Genomic DNA, 21,919 nt, shown 5'->3' on the forward strand with positions numbered 1-21,919 from the left:
GTATGACGTACTGCATAGTATAGTGTGACGTTTTTGTCAAGTTTTGGACCAAAAAAACGTTTTTCAAAAAAATGCTCAGATTTTGGACGACATAGTATAGTATGTCGTTTTTGTCCAATTTTGGACCAAATTTTTTTTCTCCAAAAATGGTCACATTTTAGAGACATAGTATAGTATGACGTACTGCATAGTATAGTGTGACGTTTTTGTCAAGTTTTGGACCAAAAAAACGTTTTTCCAAAAAATTGTCAGAATCAAAAACGACATAGTATAGTATGTCGTTTTTGTCCAATTTTGGACCAAATTTTTTTTCTCCAAAAATGGTCACATTTTAGAGACATAGTATAGTATGACGTACTACATAGTATAGTGTGATGTTTTTGTCAAGTTTTGGACCAAAAAAACGTTTTTCAAAAAAATTGTCAGAATCAAAAACGACATAGTATAGTATGTCGTTTTTGTCCAATTTTGGACCAAACTTTTTTTCTCCGAAAATGGTCACATTTTAGAGACATAGTATAGTATGACGTACTGCATAGTTTCGTATGTCGTTTTTGTCCAATTTTGGACCAAATTTTTTTTCTCCAAAAATGGTCACATTTTAGAGACATAGTATAGTATGACGTACTGCATAGTATAGTGTGACGTTTTTGTCAAGTTTTGGACCAAAAAAAAGTTTTTCAAAAAAATTGTCAGAATCAAAAACGAGATAGTATAGTATGTCGTTTTTGACCAATTTTGGACCAAATTTTTTTTCTCCAAAAATGGTCACATTTTAGAGACATAGTATAGTATGACGTATTGCATAGTATAGTGTGACGTTTTTGTCCAATTTTGGACCAAATTTTTTTTCTCCAGTTTTGGACCAAACTTTTTTTCTCCAAAAATGGTCACATTTTAGAGACATAGTATAGTATGACGTACTGCATAGTATAGTGTGACGTTTTTGTCAAGTTTTGGACCAAATTTTTTTTTCTCCAAAAATGGTCACATTTCGGAGACATAGTATAGTATGACGTACTACATAGTATAGTATGACGTTTTTGTCAAGTTTTGGACCAAAAAAAGTTTTTCAAAAAAAGTCTGATTTTGGACGACATAGTATAGTATGTTGTTTTTGTCAAATTTACCCAGTAGGTCACATGACCTGGAATGTTTTACCAGTACTGAATATTACAGCACAGTACTTACCGTACTTCATTTTATTTATATATATTTTACATGTATTTTTGCTTCTGTCCCCATACTTTTTATTTCAGATTCCCCTTCATTCAGGCTTCCAAAACATGAACATTGAACATGACAACACAAACCAAACGTTGGATTAACATGGTATGTCACATCCTTTATTGGAGAAAGCAGTTTTAATGATAATTTACCTCCGTCGCTTACCAGTTTCACTGAGGCAAATGCTCATTTTATTCCTCAGCGACATGCCAATAACATCACGGTGACATCATCACCAGCGAGAACCAACAGTCGCAACTGCATACACACACAAGCATCCAGTACAAACACACAAATACACACTTGTTTTTCCTTTTCGGTCTTGATCAACAGTCACTTTAACAGTTTAGAGGTCTATGCATGTCACATTCTTCACATCAGAGCATGGCTGAAAGCTGCCTGACGCCCACTTGTCCAGCGCTCTGGATAAAACCGTTCCCAAAAAATAAAAAACAAATAAAAAATGGGGGGGAAATAAAAGAAACCTGCTGGTAATTTCACTCAGGCACATTATTTTAACTCAACACAGAAAACACAAGAGGAAAGGTGAAAGCTAGATGGGAAATTGTGCAAGAAATGGTTCCCATGTCTACTCTCCCTATTCGAGTGAAGGAATGAAGAACACTTTTGGAACAAACATAGTCACCCTTTTTTCTGCTTTTTTTTTTGGCCTGAAAAATAACACTCAAAAATGCACAGTATATATAAACTTCAAATAATCATTAAAAAGACAAAAAGGACACACACACAGTTAGAGTAACGGTCAAACCAAGACGGCCGAGCAACAAGAATGGAAGTTTGAAGCAAGCGTTGGTTAAATGTGCTCCCTTTGACATGAGTAACACACACACACACACACACACACACACACATTCTTGTACTTGCTGCATACTGAGGACCGGCATTTCCACTTTATAAATCAACACAATTACAAATATCTACTTCATGAATGACATCTATCAAGATCTACTGGGTGCAGTACCATAAAATGTCTGCAGGTGGAGCCCCAGAGCAAAAAGTGTGTGAAACACCAGGGCTGGAAAACGGGTTTTTGCACCAAATTAAGGATCTCTGTTAAAAAAAAAAAACAGAGCATAGCATGTTTACAACCTCAGGAAGTGATTTCAATGAAGACAAAGTAAGGACCGGCCAAAATGTCCCCACTTCGTAAAAATGGCCTCACTTTGTTAGTTAAAAACCCTCACTGGTCCTCAGTATGCCGCAAGTACAAGAACACACACACACACACCGTTTACAGTAGTTCAGTGTTAGCTGTAGCCGCGTCACATCAACAGCCCGATTCAAACACTGATGTCATGATGCTCCCACTGAGTTTGAGGTGTGTCCGACCACACACATACACACACATACGTGCTATGCTAGTGAGGACATTCAAGGAACATTACAAGCTGCATGAGCTCATCAGATATAGTCAAGATTTCCCTAAAAGTTAGACAAGAGTTATATGTTTTTGGGATGAGGAAAAAGCTTGAAAACCACATCGGTTATGATGTCTTAAGTTGTAAAAAGTGTCTTTATTTCCCAAAATGTCCCCAATGTTGGAACTGGTCCCAACAAAGACATGCACACATTTCTGTCTTTGTGAGGACATTCAATCGCTGCTAAAGCCAATCCCAAACAATTAAAAAAATTATTATTTCTAAAAAAAAAAGTATGTAACGAGGGCCAAAGTATATATTTTTTGACTTAAAAAGTCTCAACCATTTTAAGTTGTAAGAACAGTCATTGTGTAACTCATGTCCTACAATGTCCTCAGTAGTGGAATTGGTCCTGGCAAAGGTATGACAACAAGCTTCGCTGAGAAACACAATTGAAAAGCTCTGCTTTTGAAAAGTCTAAATAGTTTTTTATTAAGTTATTAAGTAAAAAAACAGTCCTCGTTTCCTAAAATATGTCCTCAAACGCGGAGCTGGTCCTTACAAAGGTGTAAGAACCAAGTCCAACACACACCCACACAAGGACGCGTATTTCTATCTTTGTGAGGATTTTCTCGCCGCTTAAGCCAAGTAAACAATTTTAAAGTCTGATGCTAACACACAATGCATATTTTTTACTTTGTCGGGGGACGTCTCAACCGTTTTACGTTGTAAAAGCGGTCCTCAAAAGTGGAGCTGGTCCTTACAAAAGTGTAAGAACAAGCACAGCAGAGACACACACACACACACACACACACACACACACACACACACACACACACACACACACACACACACACACACACACACACACACACACACACACACAGGAGAATCATTGACAAAGGTGCTTTCTAGCTAACCCTTACCATCATCATCCTTTATTTAAAATGGGGTGAGGCCAATGAGAGCAATCGATTTCGTCCTGTAACGTAATCCTAATCCTAAAAAACCTGGATTGGAAAACTAAATCCGATCCAGGTTTTTGTGTGCGGATCTTTGTGAAGTGTTTCTCGCGTTTTTTTTTTACCTCGTACCTAACGTTTAAAAATCAAGTCTTTTTATGAGGATCTTCTACCCGTGGATTAGCTCCGGTCACGTCCTCACACCGTCCAGGGACATGCAGACGCAGATTAGGATTAAATGAACGAAGGACATATTCTAGCCTCTTTTAACTCTAACCCAGATGAAAGTACAAGCACACACTCTCTCTCACACACACACACACACACTCACACACATTCAACAACAAAACCCCTGTTCAGACCCGTGGTTCTGATCCATCCTGAGCGTGTCCTCAGATTCATCTGACATCTTTTGACACCCCTCTAGTTTCTGGTCCAAACACATTATTTCAGAGGTCTCAAACTCGCGGTCCGTGGGCCACATGCGGCCCCTCTTATCGATTTCATGCGGCCCAGCCACTTTAAAGGGTTTGTTTTTGATTAAATTTACATCATGAATGTGCGGCTTATCGTGAACTCTGTATGTCGTTTCGTATCAAAACAAACACTCATTTTGAAATGTATGCAAAGTATCATCACAAATGGCATTATTGCTATATCATGATATCATTTCAATAACCAGACTAGAAGCTCATGTGCTTATTTGAGTTTGAGACCATCTGCATTAGCGTTTTTTGTTGCAACTGCATTAGAAATAAGGGTTCCAAAAGGGTTCTTCTACAAGGGCTGAGGTTCTACCTTGTACCTGGAACCATTTGCGTCTTGAAAAACCCTTTCCCCGAAGACTTTTTCAAGGGTTCTTGGTAACAATAATGGTTCCAGTAAGAACCATTTTGATCCAGAGAACCCTTTAAAACCCCTTTCCTGAATAAAGTTATGGTGGATCACTCCAAAAGGGTAGCCAAAAAGGGTTCTATTATTTCTAAGCGTGTGGTTTCTTTTCTAATGGTTAAAATGCTGTTTAATGTTGGAGCAGCGTGAGTAGAGCTCAGCGCGTAAAAATCAGACTAATCTGTCCCGTGTGAATCATTAAAAACATCACTTTTGCTCTTGTGACGTCAGCTTATATTTGAATCCGGGGGGGGGTGGATGATGTCAGATCCGATCACACATAGGTCGCAAGAGTCGTACTTAATTCGGATCACTGAGGAAGGATCGTTATCTCCAGGTCTGAACGGGGGCTAAAAAGCTAGCATGGAATCTAACACCAGGACGACAATCAGTTTAGACGACAAGTGAAAGGATCGAACAATGACGACCACTGAACGCTGATTTGTTTGGTTGAAAAGTGGCCAAACAACACGATCCTGGACCAGTGCCACTGATGTCCAAACAGTCTTTAACCAGTGTTCTCACTTCAGTCACATTTAGGAGTTAACGTCATTGTGTTTGTTCGTGGTAAAAGTTACTTGTACCAAATGTCCTTTTTCTCCCCCAAGTGTTTTTTTTTTTTTATAGAGACAGTCAGGAGTGCCAGTTTAAAACCCAGGGAAACGTCTCCCAGTGTCAAATCACAGAGTTTCTCCAAGAGAATTCAAAGACGACATCTTCAATGAGTCTGTTATGTTTGATAAAAGAGGCTGATATCAGGATCTGTGGAGGTACAGGGTGGTGGTGTGGAGGGGGAATGTGTGTGGATCAGTGTGGTGAAGAACGTCTCCTCGGGTCAAACCGGGATCCCCATGCGCAGCTTCTTCTTCTTCACCGTCTTGAGACCGGTCAACCGTCGGACGTCGTCTTCGTCGGACTCGTCCATTTCGTCGTCTGCCGAGAAGAGGATCTGAGAAACAAGATACACAACAAGAAAAAAATAGTCAAATCTCGCGGGAAATACAATAGTATGCCGTGTTTGTCAAATTTTGGACCAAATTTTTTTTTCCAAAAAACATTCTAATCTTGCAGGAAATACAACAGTATGTCGTATTTGTCAAATTTTGGACGACGTATGACGTTTTTGTCAAATTTTGGATGACGTATGACGTGTTTTTGTCAATTTTTGGACCCAATTTTTTTTCAAATTTTGGACCCAATTTTTTTTCAAATTTTGGACCCAATTTTTTTTTCAAATTTTGGACTAAAAAGTTTTTTCAAAATTTTGGACCAAAAAGTTTTTTCTATTTTTTTTTAGACATAGTATGTCGTTTTTGTCAAATTTTGGACCAAATTGTTTCCCCCAAAAAAATAGTCAAATCTTGCGGGAAATACAATAGTATGCCGTGTTTGTCAAATTTTGGACCAAAAAGTTTTTTCAAAATTTTGGACCAAAAAGTTTTCAAAATTTTGGACCAAAAAGTTTTTTCAAAATTTTGGACCAAAAAGTTTTTTCAAAATTTTGGACCAAAAAGTTTTTTCAAAATTTTGAACCAAAACGTTTTTTCAAAATTTTGGACCAAAAAGTTTTTTCAAAATTTTGAACCAAAAAGTTTTTTCAAAATTTTGAACCAAAAAGATTTTTTCAAAATTTTGGACCAAAAAGTTTTTTCAAAATTTTGGACTTAAGTTTTTTCAAAATTTTGGACGAAAAAGTTTTTTCAAAATTTTGGACTAAAAGTTTTTTCAAAATTTTGGACCAAAAAGTTTTTTTTATTTTTTTTTAGACATAGTATGTCGTTTTTGTCAAATTTTGGACCAAATTGTTTCCCCCCAAAAAATAGTCAAATCTCGCGGGAAATACAATAGTATGCCGTGTTTGTCAAATTTTGGACCAAAAAGTTTTTTCAAAATTTTGGACCAAAATGTTTTTTCAAAATGTTTTTTCAAAATTTTGGACCAAAAAGTTTTTTCAAACTTTTTTTTAGACATAGTATGTCGTTTTTATCAAATTTTGGACCATATTGTTTCCCCCAAAAAAATAGTCAAATCTCGCGGGAAATACAATAGTATGCCGTGTTTGTCAAATTTTGGACCAATTTTTTTTTTAAATGTTATTGGACGGCATAGTATAGTATGTAATTTTGTTCAAATTTTGGACCAAATTTTTTTTTCCAAAAAACAGTCTAATCTTGCAGGAAATACAATAGTATGTCGTATTTGTCAAATTTTGGACGACGTATGACGTTTTTGTCAAATTTTGGACGACGTATGACGTGTTTTTGTCTAATTTTGGACCAAATAGTTTTTTCTAAAAAAATTTGGACAACATAGTATAGTATGTCGTTTTTGTCAAATTTTGGACCCAATTTTTTTTCCCCAAAAAAATAGTCAAATCTTGCGGGAAATACAATAGTATGCCGTGTTTGTCAAATTTTGGACAACATATGTTTCTGTCAAATTTTGGACCAAAAAATGTTTTAAAAACATTTTGGACGACATAGTATAGTATGTTGTTTTTGTAAAATTTTGGACCAAATTTTGTCTAAACAAAAATAGTAAAATCTTGCACAAAATACCATAGTATGCCATGTTTGTCAAATTTTGGATGACATATGATGTTTTTGTCAAATTTTGGACAAAACATTTTTTTCAAAACATTTAGGACAACATAGTATAGTATGTCGTTTTTGTCAAATTTTGCACCAAAATTTTTTATCAAAAAAAATAGTCAAATCTTGGAAGACGTATGACGTTTTTGTCAAATTTAGGAACAAAAAACATTTTTTGTCAAGACACTGAGAACATGGTCATTTCCAGGTTTGACAAACACTGATCAATGTTCTTTAGCATTTTCTGACATTTTATGGACAATTAATCAATCAATTGGTCCATAAAACGTTGATGAGTGTTTGTCAAACCTGGAAATGATGATGTTCTTGAATGTCTGGTTTTTGTCCACAAACTGAAAGATTCAGTTTTTAATGATTTCTTTGTTATGTGGAGCAAAGAAACGAAGAAAATATTCACATTTAAGAAGCTAAAACAATCAGAAATCTGGTTTTAATCATGAAAAAAGCCTCAAACAGATGAACCGATTAACAAAATAGTTGCCTAGTAATCGAGTAATTGTTTCAGCTCTAATAATGATCATCATCAAACTAGGACTTTTATTATTGTTTGGAAACATCTCATGACTGGTGGGTAGAGATACAAGAGGAGAACGTGTCAGATCTGACAGAACGATGTGAGTAATATTCTTGTTTTTTCAGCCGTTTCCTCCTCTGCTGTACGTGACTCTCCCTCCCGATCACAACAAAAGAAAAGAGAAAACATTCGAGCTAGCCAGGAGTCGAACCTAGAATCTTCTGATCCGTAGTCAGACGCGTTATCCATTGCGCCACTAGCCCGGTGAAAACACACCCAGAGCTGCAGAGTGTCATTCACTCCTCTCAGACTGTGACTCAACCCCTCCCCCACAGCTCTGCAGCAGTGTGCTGCTGAAAGCCACACGGAGGATGTGAAGCAAACACCATGCGGCTTTCTTTTGTCTGCACCGGCTCAACCGGTCTCATGTGAAAACACGGCCAAACAAAGCACATTTACATTTCTATGAGTGACCTAATAAACATGCAAACACATGGAGGGAACTCGCTGAAGAAAAACAACTGGTGATTACAACAAACATGACAATGGATATTTTTGTCTGGGTTCTTTGCTCCATAAAACAAAGTAATCATTAAAGGGAATCATCATTAAATGTGTAGTTTGTAACATGGTACATTTAAAAATTCATAGAAAATTATATTTTAGCCTTAAAAATATCATTTCGTTTAAAGACCGTCTACATGCTGGTGTTTTAACAATTATAGAAACATAAAAACATAGTTTGATCATTATCAGGGGCACTGGGTAGAGGTCTAATACATTTGTTTAAGCACAAAGTGAATAATTATTACCTTCAACTGCAGGTTAAAGTAAAAAGAAGCATGTTTGATCTGTGTCACTTATTCATGATATCCACAGTGCGACTATAAATCAAAATAAAGTTGCAGATGTGTCATTTCTATAGCATTAAAATGTAGATTCCTACATTATATTAAGAAACCTATTTAAAACAGAGCCCAAACAACACATTTTTCGGTCACTATCCAAATCCCCCTACGTCTCTATCACAACAAGACACCGCAAGCCTGGAGAGGGAAAAAAAGAGAAAAACATTCGAGCTAGCCAGGAGTCGAACCTAGAATCTTCTGATCCGTAGTCAGACGCGTTATCCATTGCGCCACTAGCCCGATGAGGCTCAGTACACATGCTAGAGCAGATATAACCAGACCCAACCCCCACAGCTCAGCTACACAGAGAAGGAATGTTTGCTGCTGCTGCTGCTGCTGCTACATGTAGGAAGTTACAGAAACCACGCAGCTGCCTTTTGTTTACACGTGTGTGTCACGCAAAGCCGTGACCTTACACTGTATTTTCACTTCAAATGCCAAACAGAACTGCGAGAGGCTCAACGTTAAATCCAAACACAATGTACCCGAGGAGGCAGAGCATCTTGTCTGTGATGTTCCGACATTTAGGATTCAGTGGTTCATTGAGCAGAAAGAGAACACGTCTTTTTGTCTCTTCGGGTACATTAAACAGATTATATTACACATTACGCGGTGCTGTTGACGTTCTGTATGACTTAAAATACAATACGCACATTATTCAGGAATAAATCCGTAGATTTTCCACCCCACATACGTTCTTGAGGTCATCTTCTTTCCAAACACTGCGAAGATTCAAGGAACCCTGTCCACATTTTTACCGACTGCTTCTAGAGTGTCCTTAAGAGGTTTTAATTCACACACAGCATACAGGTTCTGATGATCAGTTACAGATGAAGACAAATAAAGGATTGGCTATATACAAGAAGACTGCTTTGATGAAAATCGCACTTTGATTTCGCTCTGCACACGCTGAATAACTGCTAGAAAGTTCCACAAACACAGTCAAACAGTCGCGGAAATTCCCAATCCCGACTACAAAGGAAACGCACCGTAACAAGACCATCTTCTGTGAAAAGCTGGCGCACTGAACTATGAAAGCATCGAGTGTTAATGCTCCATATCGGCACCTTATCACTTCAAATGAAGAGCTCAGGAACAGCTCTGAGAGTCCACTCTGTCATAACGAGTGAGTCTCACACGATTAAAGGATGTTTTCCCCGAGTACAAAGTGAGGATTGACGATGATTAAAGTGATGTTTTCTCATGTCCTGTCTCAATAAATGTTCAGATCGAGCCTCACCTCAGACTCCGAGTCGTCGTGGGACAGAGCTCTTCTGTAGCGCACCTTGCTGTTCCCCCTCGAGTCCTCCTCCCTCTCCTCCAGCTTCGCTTTTGTCCTGTGCTTCTTCATGAGGAAATTATCCACCACCCAGAACATTAGGGCCTAAAGGGAAAAGGAGAGGAAAAAACACCGATGTAGCAACAACACAACAGGAAGTATTTTTTGACCCGATTTAGGATTTTAAGAATCTTGAAATCATAATAAGACTCGTGTTGGAAGAAGAGCAGACTCACGTTAACAAAGAACGGGACGATGAGCATGACGATGGCCAGCTCCAGGTCAGGGTTCTGTATGGGGTTGAGGAGAGCCAACTGCGACAACAAACAAACAAACAGTCATTCATCTAAACAGAGCTCACACAACTTACACAATAAATGTCATCAATAGACGACTTATAGGAAGGTTTAGTATAGCTGCCTACCTGTTTTATAGCTACTGTACAATGACTTTGAAACCCTTTGCCTTTCATTATTTATTCACCTCAAAGCCAACGTTATTTATAAAGCAAAAACATATATAAAAACAACAACCGCTGAAACACAGTGCTGTACATCAAAGATTAATTAATAAAACAAAGGCAAATATTGTTGCGAGAGGCTTTTTGTCACTTGTTATTCATGATATCCACAGTGCTACTTAAAATCTACAACAATGAAATTGTAGATTATATGAAGAAACCTATTTAACAACAAATATTACAGTCCCTATCCATATTAATCCAATTTAAAAGGCGTCAATCTAGAAAAGACACTGCAAAAAAAGAAAAACATTCGAGCTAGCCAGGAGTCGAACCTAGAATCTTCTGATTTCTGAAAAAAACGACACAAACATTTTTTTTAAACAATTTTTTGGTCCGAAATTCGACAAAAACATCATACGTCGTTCAAAATTTGACAAACACGGCATTCTATGGTATGTCGTCCAAAAAAAAAATATATATATTTTTTGGTCCAAAATTTTATATCTGACTTCTGATTCTAAATTTTTATGTAATTGTGGTCATTAAAGTGTACATTCCTACATTATATTAAGAAACCTATTTAAAAGAGAGCCCAAACAACACATTTTACGGTCCATATCCAGATCCCTCTCCGTCTCTATCACAGCAAGACACCGCAAGCCTGAAGAGGGAAAAAAAAAGAAAGAAAAACATTCGAGCTAGCCAGGAGTCGAACCTAGAATCTTCTGATCCGTAGTCAGACGCGTTATCCATTGCGCCACTAGCCCGATGAGGCTCTCAAAGCATGTCAGAGCGAATATATCCATACCCAACCCCCACAGCTCAGCCACGCAGAGGAAGAAGGTTTTGCAAGAGCAGCAGAAGCAGCTGCTGCAGCCACGTGCAGGGAAGTCCAACCACGCAGCTGCCTTTCGTTGACACTGCAAAGGCGTGTGCATGTGTCCAGGCTGCTTCCTACAGCTCAATAAACTACCCTGTACGGCGGACACCTCCAGTGTATTTTAGAGGTTTTATTCCACACGCGACTTAATAGGTTGTAAACCGACAAAGCGTAGAGGTTCCGATGATCAGTTATGGAAAAACAGGGAAATAAAGATCAGCAATATACCAAAAAAGTGCTTTGGCGACAAAGCTTTGATGACAACTGCGCTTTGATGAATGGAACGCACCATAACAAGGCCATCTCATGGCGACCTTGAGTGTCTTGAAAGGCGCCTTCAAATATAATGCATTATTATTATTATTATTATTATCTCTGACTTTAATCTATAAATATCATAAACAAACATTTAAGAGTGGGGGAAGGGCACATGGAATCGATCAAAGGGCAAAGGGAGTTTGAGACCTCTGGTACGACGGTATTTAGAGAAACACTACTTTTACGTTTTTATTTGCTGACAAAAGTGAAAATCTGTAAACGAATTCAAACATTGCAGTACGTTCAATACATGTCTGACCTTTTTCCACTGGGGAATGAGGAGAACCAGCATGATGAGGACTTTCTCAAACATCATGATCAGGATGTAGAGGATACACTGGCCCAGCCATGCTGTGCATTGCACTGGCTCGCCTACACACACACACACACACACAAATAAAGACGTTAATTCACAGTTCCAGTGGATTAAAAAAAGCAAACCCTGCCTGTGAAAGAAAATGACAAGGCATTATTCCAGTACTGTGAGCAGCTGCTGCCCTCTGCTGGACAGTGCAGGTATTACAGGAACAAACGAAGGACGACTCTCTCTCTCACCGTATTCTCCGAAGCGCAGCGAGTCCCACTGCCTCCACTCCACGACAGCGCTGACGGCTCTCACCCCGGCATAGATCAGCAACATGCCCAGAGAGGCGTCCAACAGGAAGTTAATGAGGTATCTGAGGGGAAGAAGATTTAAGGCTTAATCCCAATCATTTAAAAAAAAGTTTTTTTTCCATAAATCATTTCCACAAAACTTGACTCTCAACCCTGCAGTACATATGCCAGACCAGCATGTGGCGCTGGAATGCTGCCACTGAAATAATTTTTGGTTTGTGGATGCAAGAACAAGATCATTTCCAGGTCTGGTAAAACCCCGATCAACACTTTCTGGACCATTGGATAATGAAAAGAATCGCTGCAGAGTTGCAGCCCTAAAGGAAAGAATCTAAAAAATAACACCAACTGACAAAGGAAAAACAGGTGGGACGATGACATCGTTGTTTTACAAATTTGTTGTATACACAAAACGTCAAAAGGGCGGCGCTCAAACCTATTATTAACATGTGTGATCCAGTCGCACGTGGACAGTGCCGAGTAAGACTGTTCACACATGAGATCAGATCTGGTTTCCCTACCCTATGATCAAATACTCTCCGACGTCACGTCTGTGTTCACGAGCGCAAAATTATTTTAATGAGTCTTGACTGTGCAAACGTGTGTGTGTGTGTGTTCTTGTACTTGTGGCATACTGAGGACCAGTGAGGGTTTTTAACCAACAAAGTGAGGTCATTTTTACAGAGTGAGGACATGAAAACAAAGTGAGGAATCGGCCAGGTCCTCACTTTGTTTTCATTGAAATCACTTCCTTAGGTTGCTATAACATGCTATACTCAATTTGTCAAGAAAAAAAAGAAAATCTAATTTTGGACGACATAGTATAGTATGACTTTTTAGTCAAATTTTGGACCAAACATTTTGGGTCAATTTTTTTTTTTAATTTTGGACCAAATTTTTTTCTTCAAACTTTGGACCAAATTTTTTTTTTCAAATTTTGGACCAATTTTTTTTTTTCAAATTTTGGACCACATTTTTTATCAAATTTTGGACGACATATTAAATTAGGACGTTTTTATCAAATTTTGGACCAAACATTTTGGGTAAATTATTTTTTTTTATTTTGGACCAAATTTTTTTTGGACAAATTTTTTTTTTCAAATTTTGGACCAAATTTTTTTTTTTAATTTGTTTTAAAATTTTGGACGACATATTATAGTATGACGTTTTTGTCAAATTTTGGACCAAAAATTTTGGGTCCATTTTTTTTTTCAAATTCTGGATGACATAGTATAGTATGACGTTTTTTGTCAAGTTTTTGGTCAAATTTTTTTTCGTCAAATTTCTTTTTCAAATTTTGGACCGAAAATCTTGTGTCAAATTTTTTTTCAAATTTTGGACATAGTATAGTTTGACGTTTTTGTAAAATTTTGGACCAAAAATGAAAAAGAAAAAATGGTACTGCAACCAGTAGTTCTTTGTAGATGTCATTCATGAAGTAGATATTTGTAATTGTGTTGATTTATAAAGTGGAAATGCTGGTCCTCACTTTGTCAGCAACCCAGTCCTCAGTATGCAGCAAGTACAATAATGTGTGTGTGTGTGAGAGTCAGTGAGACAGAGACAGGCCTGAATGAATCAAAGCTCTATTCACGCTGCTGTAACATGAAATGAGATTTTAACCATTAGACAAAAAACGGGGTTCCCACGTGTTGGTGGAAATCAAAATCAAGGACTATTCAAGGGCCGATTCGCTCAAAATTCAAGGAGTGAATGTGATTGTCCTTGGGAAAACATTCAAATTGACAAACTTAAGGATTTCAAGGACCTGTGGGAACCCCGAAAAATGATCGTGGTGGCCACAAATATAGCAAGACAAAGAAAGTGTTTTTCTTTTTTCTCAATGAATCTAACATTAAATGAATCATAAATACACTCTATACATTGTTAATGTGGTAAACGACTATTCTAGCTGCAAACGTCTGGTTTTTAATGGAATATGTACATAGGTGTATAGAGGCCCATTATATCCAGAGTTCTAATGGTACATTGTATTTGCTAAAGGCGTTTGAAGGCTATTGGATGATTAGAAAACCCTTGTGCAATGATGTTAGCACAGCTGAAAACACTTTTGCTGGTTCTTTGACCAAAGCAAAGTCATTATTTCTAATCTTATCAATGTCTTGACTATATTTTCTATTCATTTTGCAACTCTTTTGGTGAATAAAAGTGTGACTTTTTAATGGAAAACACAACAAAAATTGTATAGGTGAGTCCAAACTGAGTTAATTAAAACTTAAAAACTGTGACGAGTCGGTCTCTAATTCGTGCCGAGGACCGATTGCGTCCATACATGCTCAGGAATGTGGACACGTGTGTCTTCAAACCCCATCTAGATGTGGTTTTGGCGATCAGATCTGAGGAGGCATTCGGGCTGGAACTGGGAACGTTCAAACATACACTGAAGTGCGAGAGTCAAACTGAAAACTGAACCAGGAACAGGATGGACTCACAGTGAACAGGGGTCCTCCTCTGTGAGGCCTGACAAGTAGACATTCGCAAAGTGGATGAACAACATTCCTATGGCCTGTTTTGAGGTATCCAGGAACCTGCGGAGAGACACAGGACAGATGATTTGCACCCGAGTTTCACTCATTGCACTCTGGAGGAAACGAATGAAAAAGGTGGCATCAGCCGCCGTCTTACCAGATCCTCCAGGGTCTCCTTTCATGTTTTGGTTCCCTGAAGCGTTTCACTGTGGAGGAGAAGATGTTAAAACGTGTACACAGAGGCTATAAGAATGTGTGTGTGTCTTTTATATAGATAGAAGATACAAAGATATAAAGATAAAAGACAATAGAGTGTCTTTTATCTTTATATCCGTATAACCTATAGGCAATCTGATAAAAAAGGATATTTTTTTAATTTTCACCAATGATATAAACACACAACTTATTATTATTATTATTTTTTTTAGATTGGATTGAACTCACGAAATCTGTATTTACAATGTTAGGTTAAGTCGTCAGCATGTAAATAGCGGAGGCGGGAATCGAACCCGCGACCTTCATGTTGAAAGACTCGCTCAAACAAAGAGCTACGTCAAAGTTCAAAATTCACTCGGCTAAATACGCAATATAAAATTATTATTATAACAACAATAATAACACAAGAATACAAAAAAAAGGCACTTCGTAAAGCTTGAAGATGTGACCAATAAACACAAGCACCACACAGGATGCCCATTTGAGGACTTGTGCACTATTCCTATGGCAATTTACCAAGGGTGCACCTGTGGACAGGTGAAAAGGAACCACCCACTCTCAAACCCTGTCCCCTCCCACCAGTAGGTCACAAACAAACCAAAATAAAAGCACTGAGAGGTCATTAAAAATCTGAACAAAGAACTTAGATTTAGTTCCTGGATTACAAATCTCTCACTTTTCTCTCACTGTACATTTTAAGGGGTTCACAAAAAGTTGGTTTTGTCTCTCATTTCCTTTAAGATTATTTAGGAGACATAAATTAACGTGAGGTTTCCATAATCTTCTGCATGACTCTCTGACAATATGAGATTAAATTAAGGTTGGACGATAGAGAAACTTTATGAAGAAGATCTGCCTTTGTGCATCTGCATCACAAGTTCAAAGTCCAGTTTGTCTCACTGATTTATTCGTTACAGGTCATTCTACAGCGCCATCTTCAGGCCTGATCTTCAGGGTGTGTCCATGTCTGTCTTGGTGTGGCCTCTGTTCTTCTCAGGCCAAGTATTTTTCCAACAAATTCCTTCAACTGAACTCAGCACAGACACCACAGACTACTCCATTTTCCCCACTTTTCTCCAAATCCTCAACAATTAACCTACGACGACTCCTTTAACTTCACTTAATCCAGTGAAGATAGACGTTTTATGTTTTGTTTTTTTTATATTCAAAGGTTTAAAGTATTTACTTGTTCCAGCTGAAAGCGCTGACTTGTTCTCCGTTATTTTAAGGTCCAGGGTGTAACATGCAGGGGGAAAAAATGTGGATTTATGTTTTTCCAAACCAAAATTATTCCATTTGAATGATTTCCATTCTTGTATGGAGCCAAGAAACCAGAACATATTCACTCCGAAGAAGCTGAAAACGAGCCGATGATACGCCGTATTATATTTACTTCAGGTACTTTTGAGGCAATGGAATATGGGATTTTGGGGATTTTAAGTTCTTAGACACTGGAGCTTTATGGGTGTGAACTTTGATTGGTGTTAAGTGTGACGTGCTGTTGTGTCGGTAAAAGAGAAAGCAGAACGAGAGGCAAAATAACAACTCGAACATTGACCTCATGTCAAATTACAACAACAAAAATGGGAAGTGGTGAAACAGATACTCTTATATTCAGCTCACTGCGAAGCTGACAGGGAAAAAACACAAGATGTTCCTTTCAAAAATCCCGTAAAGGAAGACGGAAATCAAAATTGTTCATAAATAACTGAGCCTTTAAGGAGACGTCGTAACAATTAGGGCTGCAACTAATAGCTATTACATTCCCCATTGTATGACCTGTTTATTAAGAACCCTCTATTACCCTATTATTCTTATTCTTCCGCCAAATTAATCTCATTTTGTGAAGGCCTGAACATACTCCAAAACTCACAGATTTCTGCTACCGCATCAATCCTGGTGAAAATGTACATATTTAAATGGTTCGGTGAAAAAGCGTCAATGACAACTGTCCTGTGAATCCTACAGGAAGGACGCCATTTTGGATTGAATGCGAAAACGGAGGCATTTTTGGCAAATTTGCACCAATGCTACAAAATCTATCTTGTTTGTGTTATTTTTATATTTTCTGCAGTATTTTATTGCTTGTTCTTAGGTCTATTCGGTCCAAATATTTGGTCCAAAAAATCTAAAAAATTAATTGTCATGCTGTAGAAACATGGAGCTGAAACGATTAATCGATTACTAAATTAATCGGCAACTATTTTGATAATTGATAATCGGTTTGAAGCTTTTTTCATGATTAAAACAATATTTCTGATCGTTTTAGCTTCTTAAATGTGAATTTTTTCTTTGTTTCTTTGCCCCACATAACAAAGAAATCATTAAAACTGAATAATTTTTGGACAAAAACAAAGACATTCGAGAACTTCGTCATTTCCAGAATTGACAAACACTGGTCAACGTTTTTTTTTTTTTTTACATTTTCTGACATTTTATGGACCAAACCATTCATCAGTGTTACACGCTGGACACTGGACCACAGAAGTGTCCAGAATCAAACTGAGAATAGATGAGAAAGCATGTGTTACAGCACATAAAAGTGGTTAACAATCATGGTGCGCGACCACAGCTCCCCACGTAAAAGTAAAGTTGTCACTTTAATTAATCCCTGTGTGTAAAAGACTTTTTGAGGCGTTTTATTATAATAATAATAAAAGAAAAAGCAGTAAAACGTCCAAGACAAATAAAGCTCTTGCTGTTCCTCACAATGGCGGCTTGTTTTCTAATCACACCCCCACTACACTCCACGTCCAACTGCAATGACACAGCCGCGTGTTGACAGGGAGAGGGGCGTCAATGTCAAGTTTACTTTTCTATCATCAGAGATTCTCCATTCACACGAAAATGGCACGACAAAACTATCTTTCTCTTTTGTCTGGTTTTTGTCGCCGTAAAACACGACGTAGTACATATGCCTGGCCTGTGCGTGGCACTGTAGCGCCGCTTCACTTAATAAAGCTTTATTTACCCTCAATATACATTACAGTGAAGACGAGGAGTGACGATCGCAGGGTGGGCAATATCTCACGATGTACGATAAATGGTCAACGATACCAATAATATCACGATATAATGATTCTGCGATATATCGCGATATCTGTCTGACTGAAGAAAACGTCTGTGACAAGTTTATTTTTATTCAAAACATAGAGAACAAAGTGCATAAAGTCTACGTTATTGGAAGTGGGTGGAGCACCGTTTAACGTAGTTTTCCTCATATACGCAAGTTTCCCTCATTTATTCGTGTAGCGCCGCCGTGAGGAGACATGACGTAATGACGCCTTAATAATATCGATATTTGCACCGGCGCGTCGATTCTCGTACTGCACGAGGAAGGACGACGATCCATCGCAAAGATCAATATTTTACTTTAAAGCGGCCTTAATAATATCAATATTTGGACCGAAGTATCAATATCTAAAGATCGATATTTTGACCCACGATATAATGATTCTGTGATAATCAATATCGCAAGAAAATTGCACAGCGATACGTCGCGATATCTGTCGAACTGAAGAAAACAAAACCGCCTGTGACAAGTTAGTTTTTATTCAAAACATAGAGAACAAAGCGCATAAAGTCTACATATCGGAAATTTTCCCTCATTTATGTGAGTAGCGCCGCCGTGAGGAGACAGGACGTAATGACGCCTGCCGAGTGAAACTGACAGGGACTGAAGGATGACGATCTATCACAAAAATCTGTATTTTGACCCCAACCCCTAACGTATACAACTGCAGAAACAGCGTCAGAATAAGGTAAGACTGGGCGACTAGGAAAATAAAATAAAAACATGTAGATTTTAAGGTTGAAATCCTAACCTGTGTCACTTTAAATAAAAGAACTTCTGTCACCCAGTGTGGTTTTCTGAGTAATAACCACTACAGTCTGTGGTCTTCGGGACAAACACACACACACTGTTCTTATGTGGACATCAGTCATACTGCATTGCTATGACCTCAGTTTCTGTTCCGAGGGTGTGAAAGAAAGCGTGACTTTCGGACTGCACACGCCCTGCGCGCAGCTGGATGTGATGTTGTGAACACATGCAGAAAACACTCGGCCGGCGTCTTCTGGAGCCTCCAGCTAAAAACGCGGTGCCAGACACTGACTCAACGGAACAGGGCTGAATCTTGTTTTCTTCTTCAAAGCCAGTGGTGTTTTTTTTTTTTTTTCTGTCTACCTCAATATCAGCGCGGCAGCCAGACGACACAACCCCGACGTAGAGCCAGAGATGAGGGGGAAATAGATTTGCGTGAAGATGCGAGGAGGATTTACAGTTCGCAACCACTGTGGGAAAAATAGGCTCCAGCGGTTTATTAAAATGCTAATTCAGCGACTCGTATTAAAAGTTTCTGAATCAACGCAGCTGCAGCGTATATTGAATAACTGTCACTGTAGTATATGACTGCACAGATGCCACATTAGGGTTTCTCCTTGTTGTCGCTTGTACATGGAGATAACAACTGGAGCTGCAGGCGTTTCTCTTTCTCACAACATAAGTGAACCTTCCATCACACACAGAGTGGATGGAAGCAACATTTTTCCTTCCTTAACGTGGTGGTAGTTCAGGTTTTAATGTCAGCATTGCTGCGACACTATCGCTGAAAACAGGTCCGACAGCGTCAACACAAAGAAAAACTTAAAATGTATATATGCTGTGGTAGCTTCACTAGCTTTGTGATTTTTCAGCTTCATAAATGTGGATATTTTCTGGTTTTCTTTGCTCCATTTTACAAAAAAAGGAAAGATTTTTTTATTTGTGGACCAAACAGGACAATTTGAGAACATCGTCGTTTCCAGGTTTTGTAAAATTTAGACAATTTACCAAAAAACGCATTTACGCATGACGTGTTTCCATGACGACTGACCGTAAAAGGACGCTTGTGACGTCATGTTTGCGTGATTCCCGATTGTTAAAATGAGTCTCTAAAGTTACGATAAACTTTGAAAACAGAGGCGCACATACGCAGCACACAGGTACTCTGGTTATTTGTAGCGCTGCTCTTTAATAAACAGACCACTCAAGTTCCACTGTAGGTGCGCTAACGCCGCTCAAGGAGCTAACGCAGCTAACACAGCTAACTGGTAAACGATGCCTGGACTCCAGTGCCGAGGCACGTAAACATGACGTCATGCGCGTCACTCTTTTCACAGTCGAAACGCTAACGCTACCATACCCAGCACTAAAATTAATAAAATAAAATGAATTGAATTAAATGAATCGAGATACCAATCAACAAATTAATCGACTGAGAAAATAATCGCAGCTCTAAAACACAGTGAACTATGCTTTTAACTTATTTCTGTCTTTTTTTCGGGATGTAGGATATATCGGTAGATATTGGCTTTAAAATGTATTATCGGATATCAGCGAGCATCATACGATATGATGAATGACTAAAACAGTACGCTGAAGAGGCTGCTACCTCCTTGACTTCTACGCTGGCGCCTTCTACAACTATTATTATTTATGTTTATTGATTTTGCACTGTGAGGAAAATGTATTTCTACATCTGCTGTGACAGGAGTATGAAAAACATTACGTTAACTTCACGACAGAAGAGACAGAATGACCAAAAAGTTCAATATGATACTGTAACCTACGACCTCTGCTGCTCCTATGAGCGATTTTGAACGTGCGGCTGATAATGTGTGGCAGGAAAGTTCAAATATTTGCCAGGTGATGACGAGAAGAAAGCAGCTCTTTGAAGAGTGAAGAGGAAGTAAGTAGATGTAACACTACACTGAAATAAAGGCCCGCATTGGAGTTTACGAGCAAGAGAAAGCACTTCTCCTTCAACTCTTGTTTGTCAACCTCTGTTCCAGGCCTGGGATCAATAGTGCATATGATGAACTCAGCGACGCTATTGGTTAATTTGCCACCCGGGGTGTCAGATATCTAACACATACACACACAGCGGACAATACTCACACATCAGCGTGCTGAAGGCCATCATGGCGAGAAGTCCCTGCAGGAAGATCCCGAAGGAGTCCATCAGGGCGCCGTTCTCGCACCCTCTAGTGTCGGTGCCCGGCGTCGGGCTGGAGGACACCGAGGTGTTTGTGAAGGACACGACGGCGGCGGCGGGCAGCGCTGCTCCTGCTGGACCCGCCAGCGCGCCGTCTCCGAGAAGGGACTGCACGTTAACAGCGGCCATGGCGCGGACGAGGAGTTAGGAGGAGGAGGACGAGCTGGTTCAGACTCACTATTCAAGCCGCGAGCAGAAGCTTTTCCCCTGTCCTCTCCAGCAGGTTGACGGGTCAGCTAAAGGTGGCGTGGAGCAGGACAGACTCTGGCGGAAGGTGGTGGCATCTGCTCCATCGCGGGCGCACACTCATTCTCCCGCCTCACACATCCATGAAGACATGGCCGTTTGTCATTGGAGAAGTGGAAGTGTCCCTCGGTGGTGGTACTACTAGGGATGAAGGGGAAGAAAATTGACTTTTAGATAATGATTATGAATTGATAAAGTATGTATTAAAATAGTAAAAAAACACAGAACTAGTTTGAGAGGTAAATATTGTTTAAATGTGCTAATATTATCCCATCAAAATCAGCTTTTTCTCGTGTTATTCTCAATACTTTTCTTTCCAAAACAAAAACAAGACTGAATTAATAATGCATTACACGCCGCTGTAAGAGACGCACACACCGTTTCTGTACCTGGAGTTCCTCGGAAAAGTAGACACACAGGTTGTGTGTGATGTTTGTTTTAGCGTCTGTTGAATTGTTGTTGTTCCATTTGTTGTCTTGTTCCGTTTGTTTTGTGTCTGTAGATTATTAAAGCAGAGGAAAGCTAGGGGGAAAAAGGGGATATCCAAATAAATAGTTGTTTTTTTTATAAAATAACGCACGTAAAACGTCATTTCAATTCACAAACGGGTCACTACATGCACTGTGTTTTCAAAGAAACACTTCATTAATCATTTAGCATTTGACTTCCATTCATCCGAGTTGTTATTGAATAATTCGGTACCTCGACATTAGCGGCTCATTTTACAAGGAGCGCTGAACAACGCGGGGGGAAATGATCCAACTGTGCATTTTTGTCAGCCATTACACATGCAATGTTATTTTCTTTAAAAAGGTACAGTTCATTTTAATATTCGCTGTGCAAAAAGTATTAAAATGAGGCTGCACTGTAACATTGGTGGCCAAA

The 21,919-nt window shown here is 38.8% G+C and overlaps 1 protein-coding gene across 1 annotated transcript; it reads right to left on the reverse strand.

Moving 5' to 3' along the window:
• Nucleotides 1-5,294: 5,294 nt before the first annotated feature.
• Nucleotides 5,295-20,917, reverse strand: stimate (STIM activating enhance; the record flags this gene model as incomplete). The annotated part of the gene is made up of 8 exons (XM_083908220.1): nucleotides 5,295-5,408; nucleotides 9,734-9,877; nucleotides 10,009-10,086; nucleotides 11,693-11,805; nucleotides 11,989-12,110; nucleotides 14,502-14,597; nucleotides 14,695-14,743; nucleotides 20,692-20,917. The coding sequence occupies 8 exons, from the start codon at nucleotides 20,915-20,917 to the stop codon at nucleotides 5,295-5,297; spliced, it is 942 nt and encodes a 313-aa protein (XP_083764346.1).
• Between the last annotated feature and the right edge of the window lie 1,002 nt (nucleotides 20,918-21,919).

Source organism: Microchirus variegatus (assembly GCF_963457635.1).
Source record: "Microchirus variegatus genome assembly, chromosome: 21".
NCBI lineage: Eukaryota > Metazoa > Chordata > Actinopteri > Pleuronectiformes > Soleidae > Microchirus > Microchirus variegatus.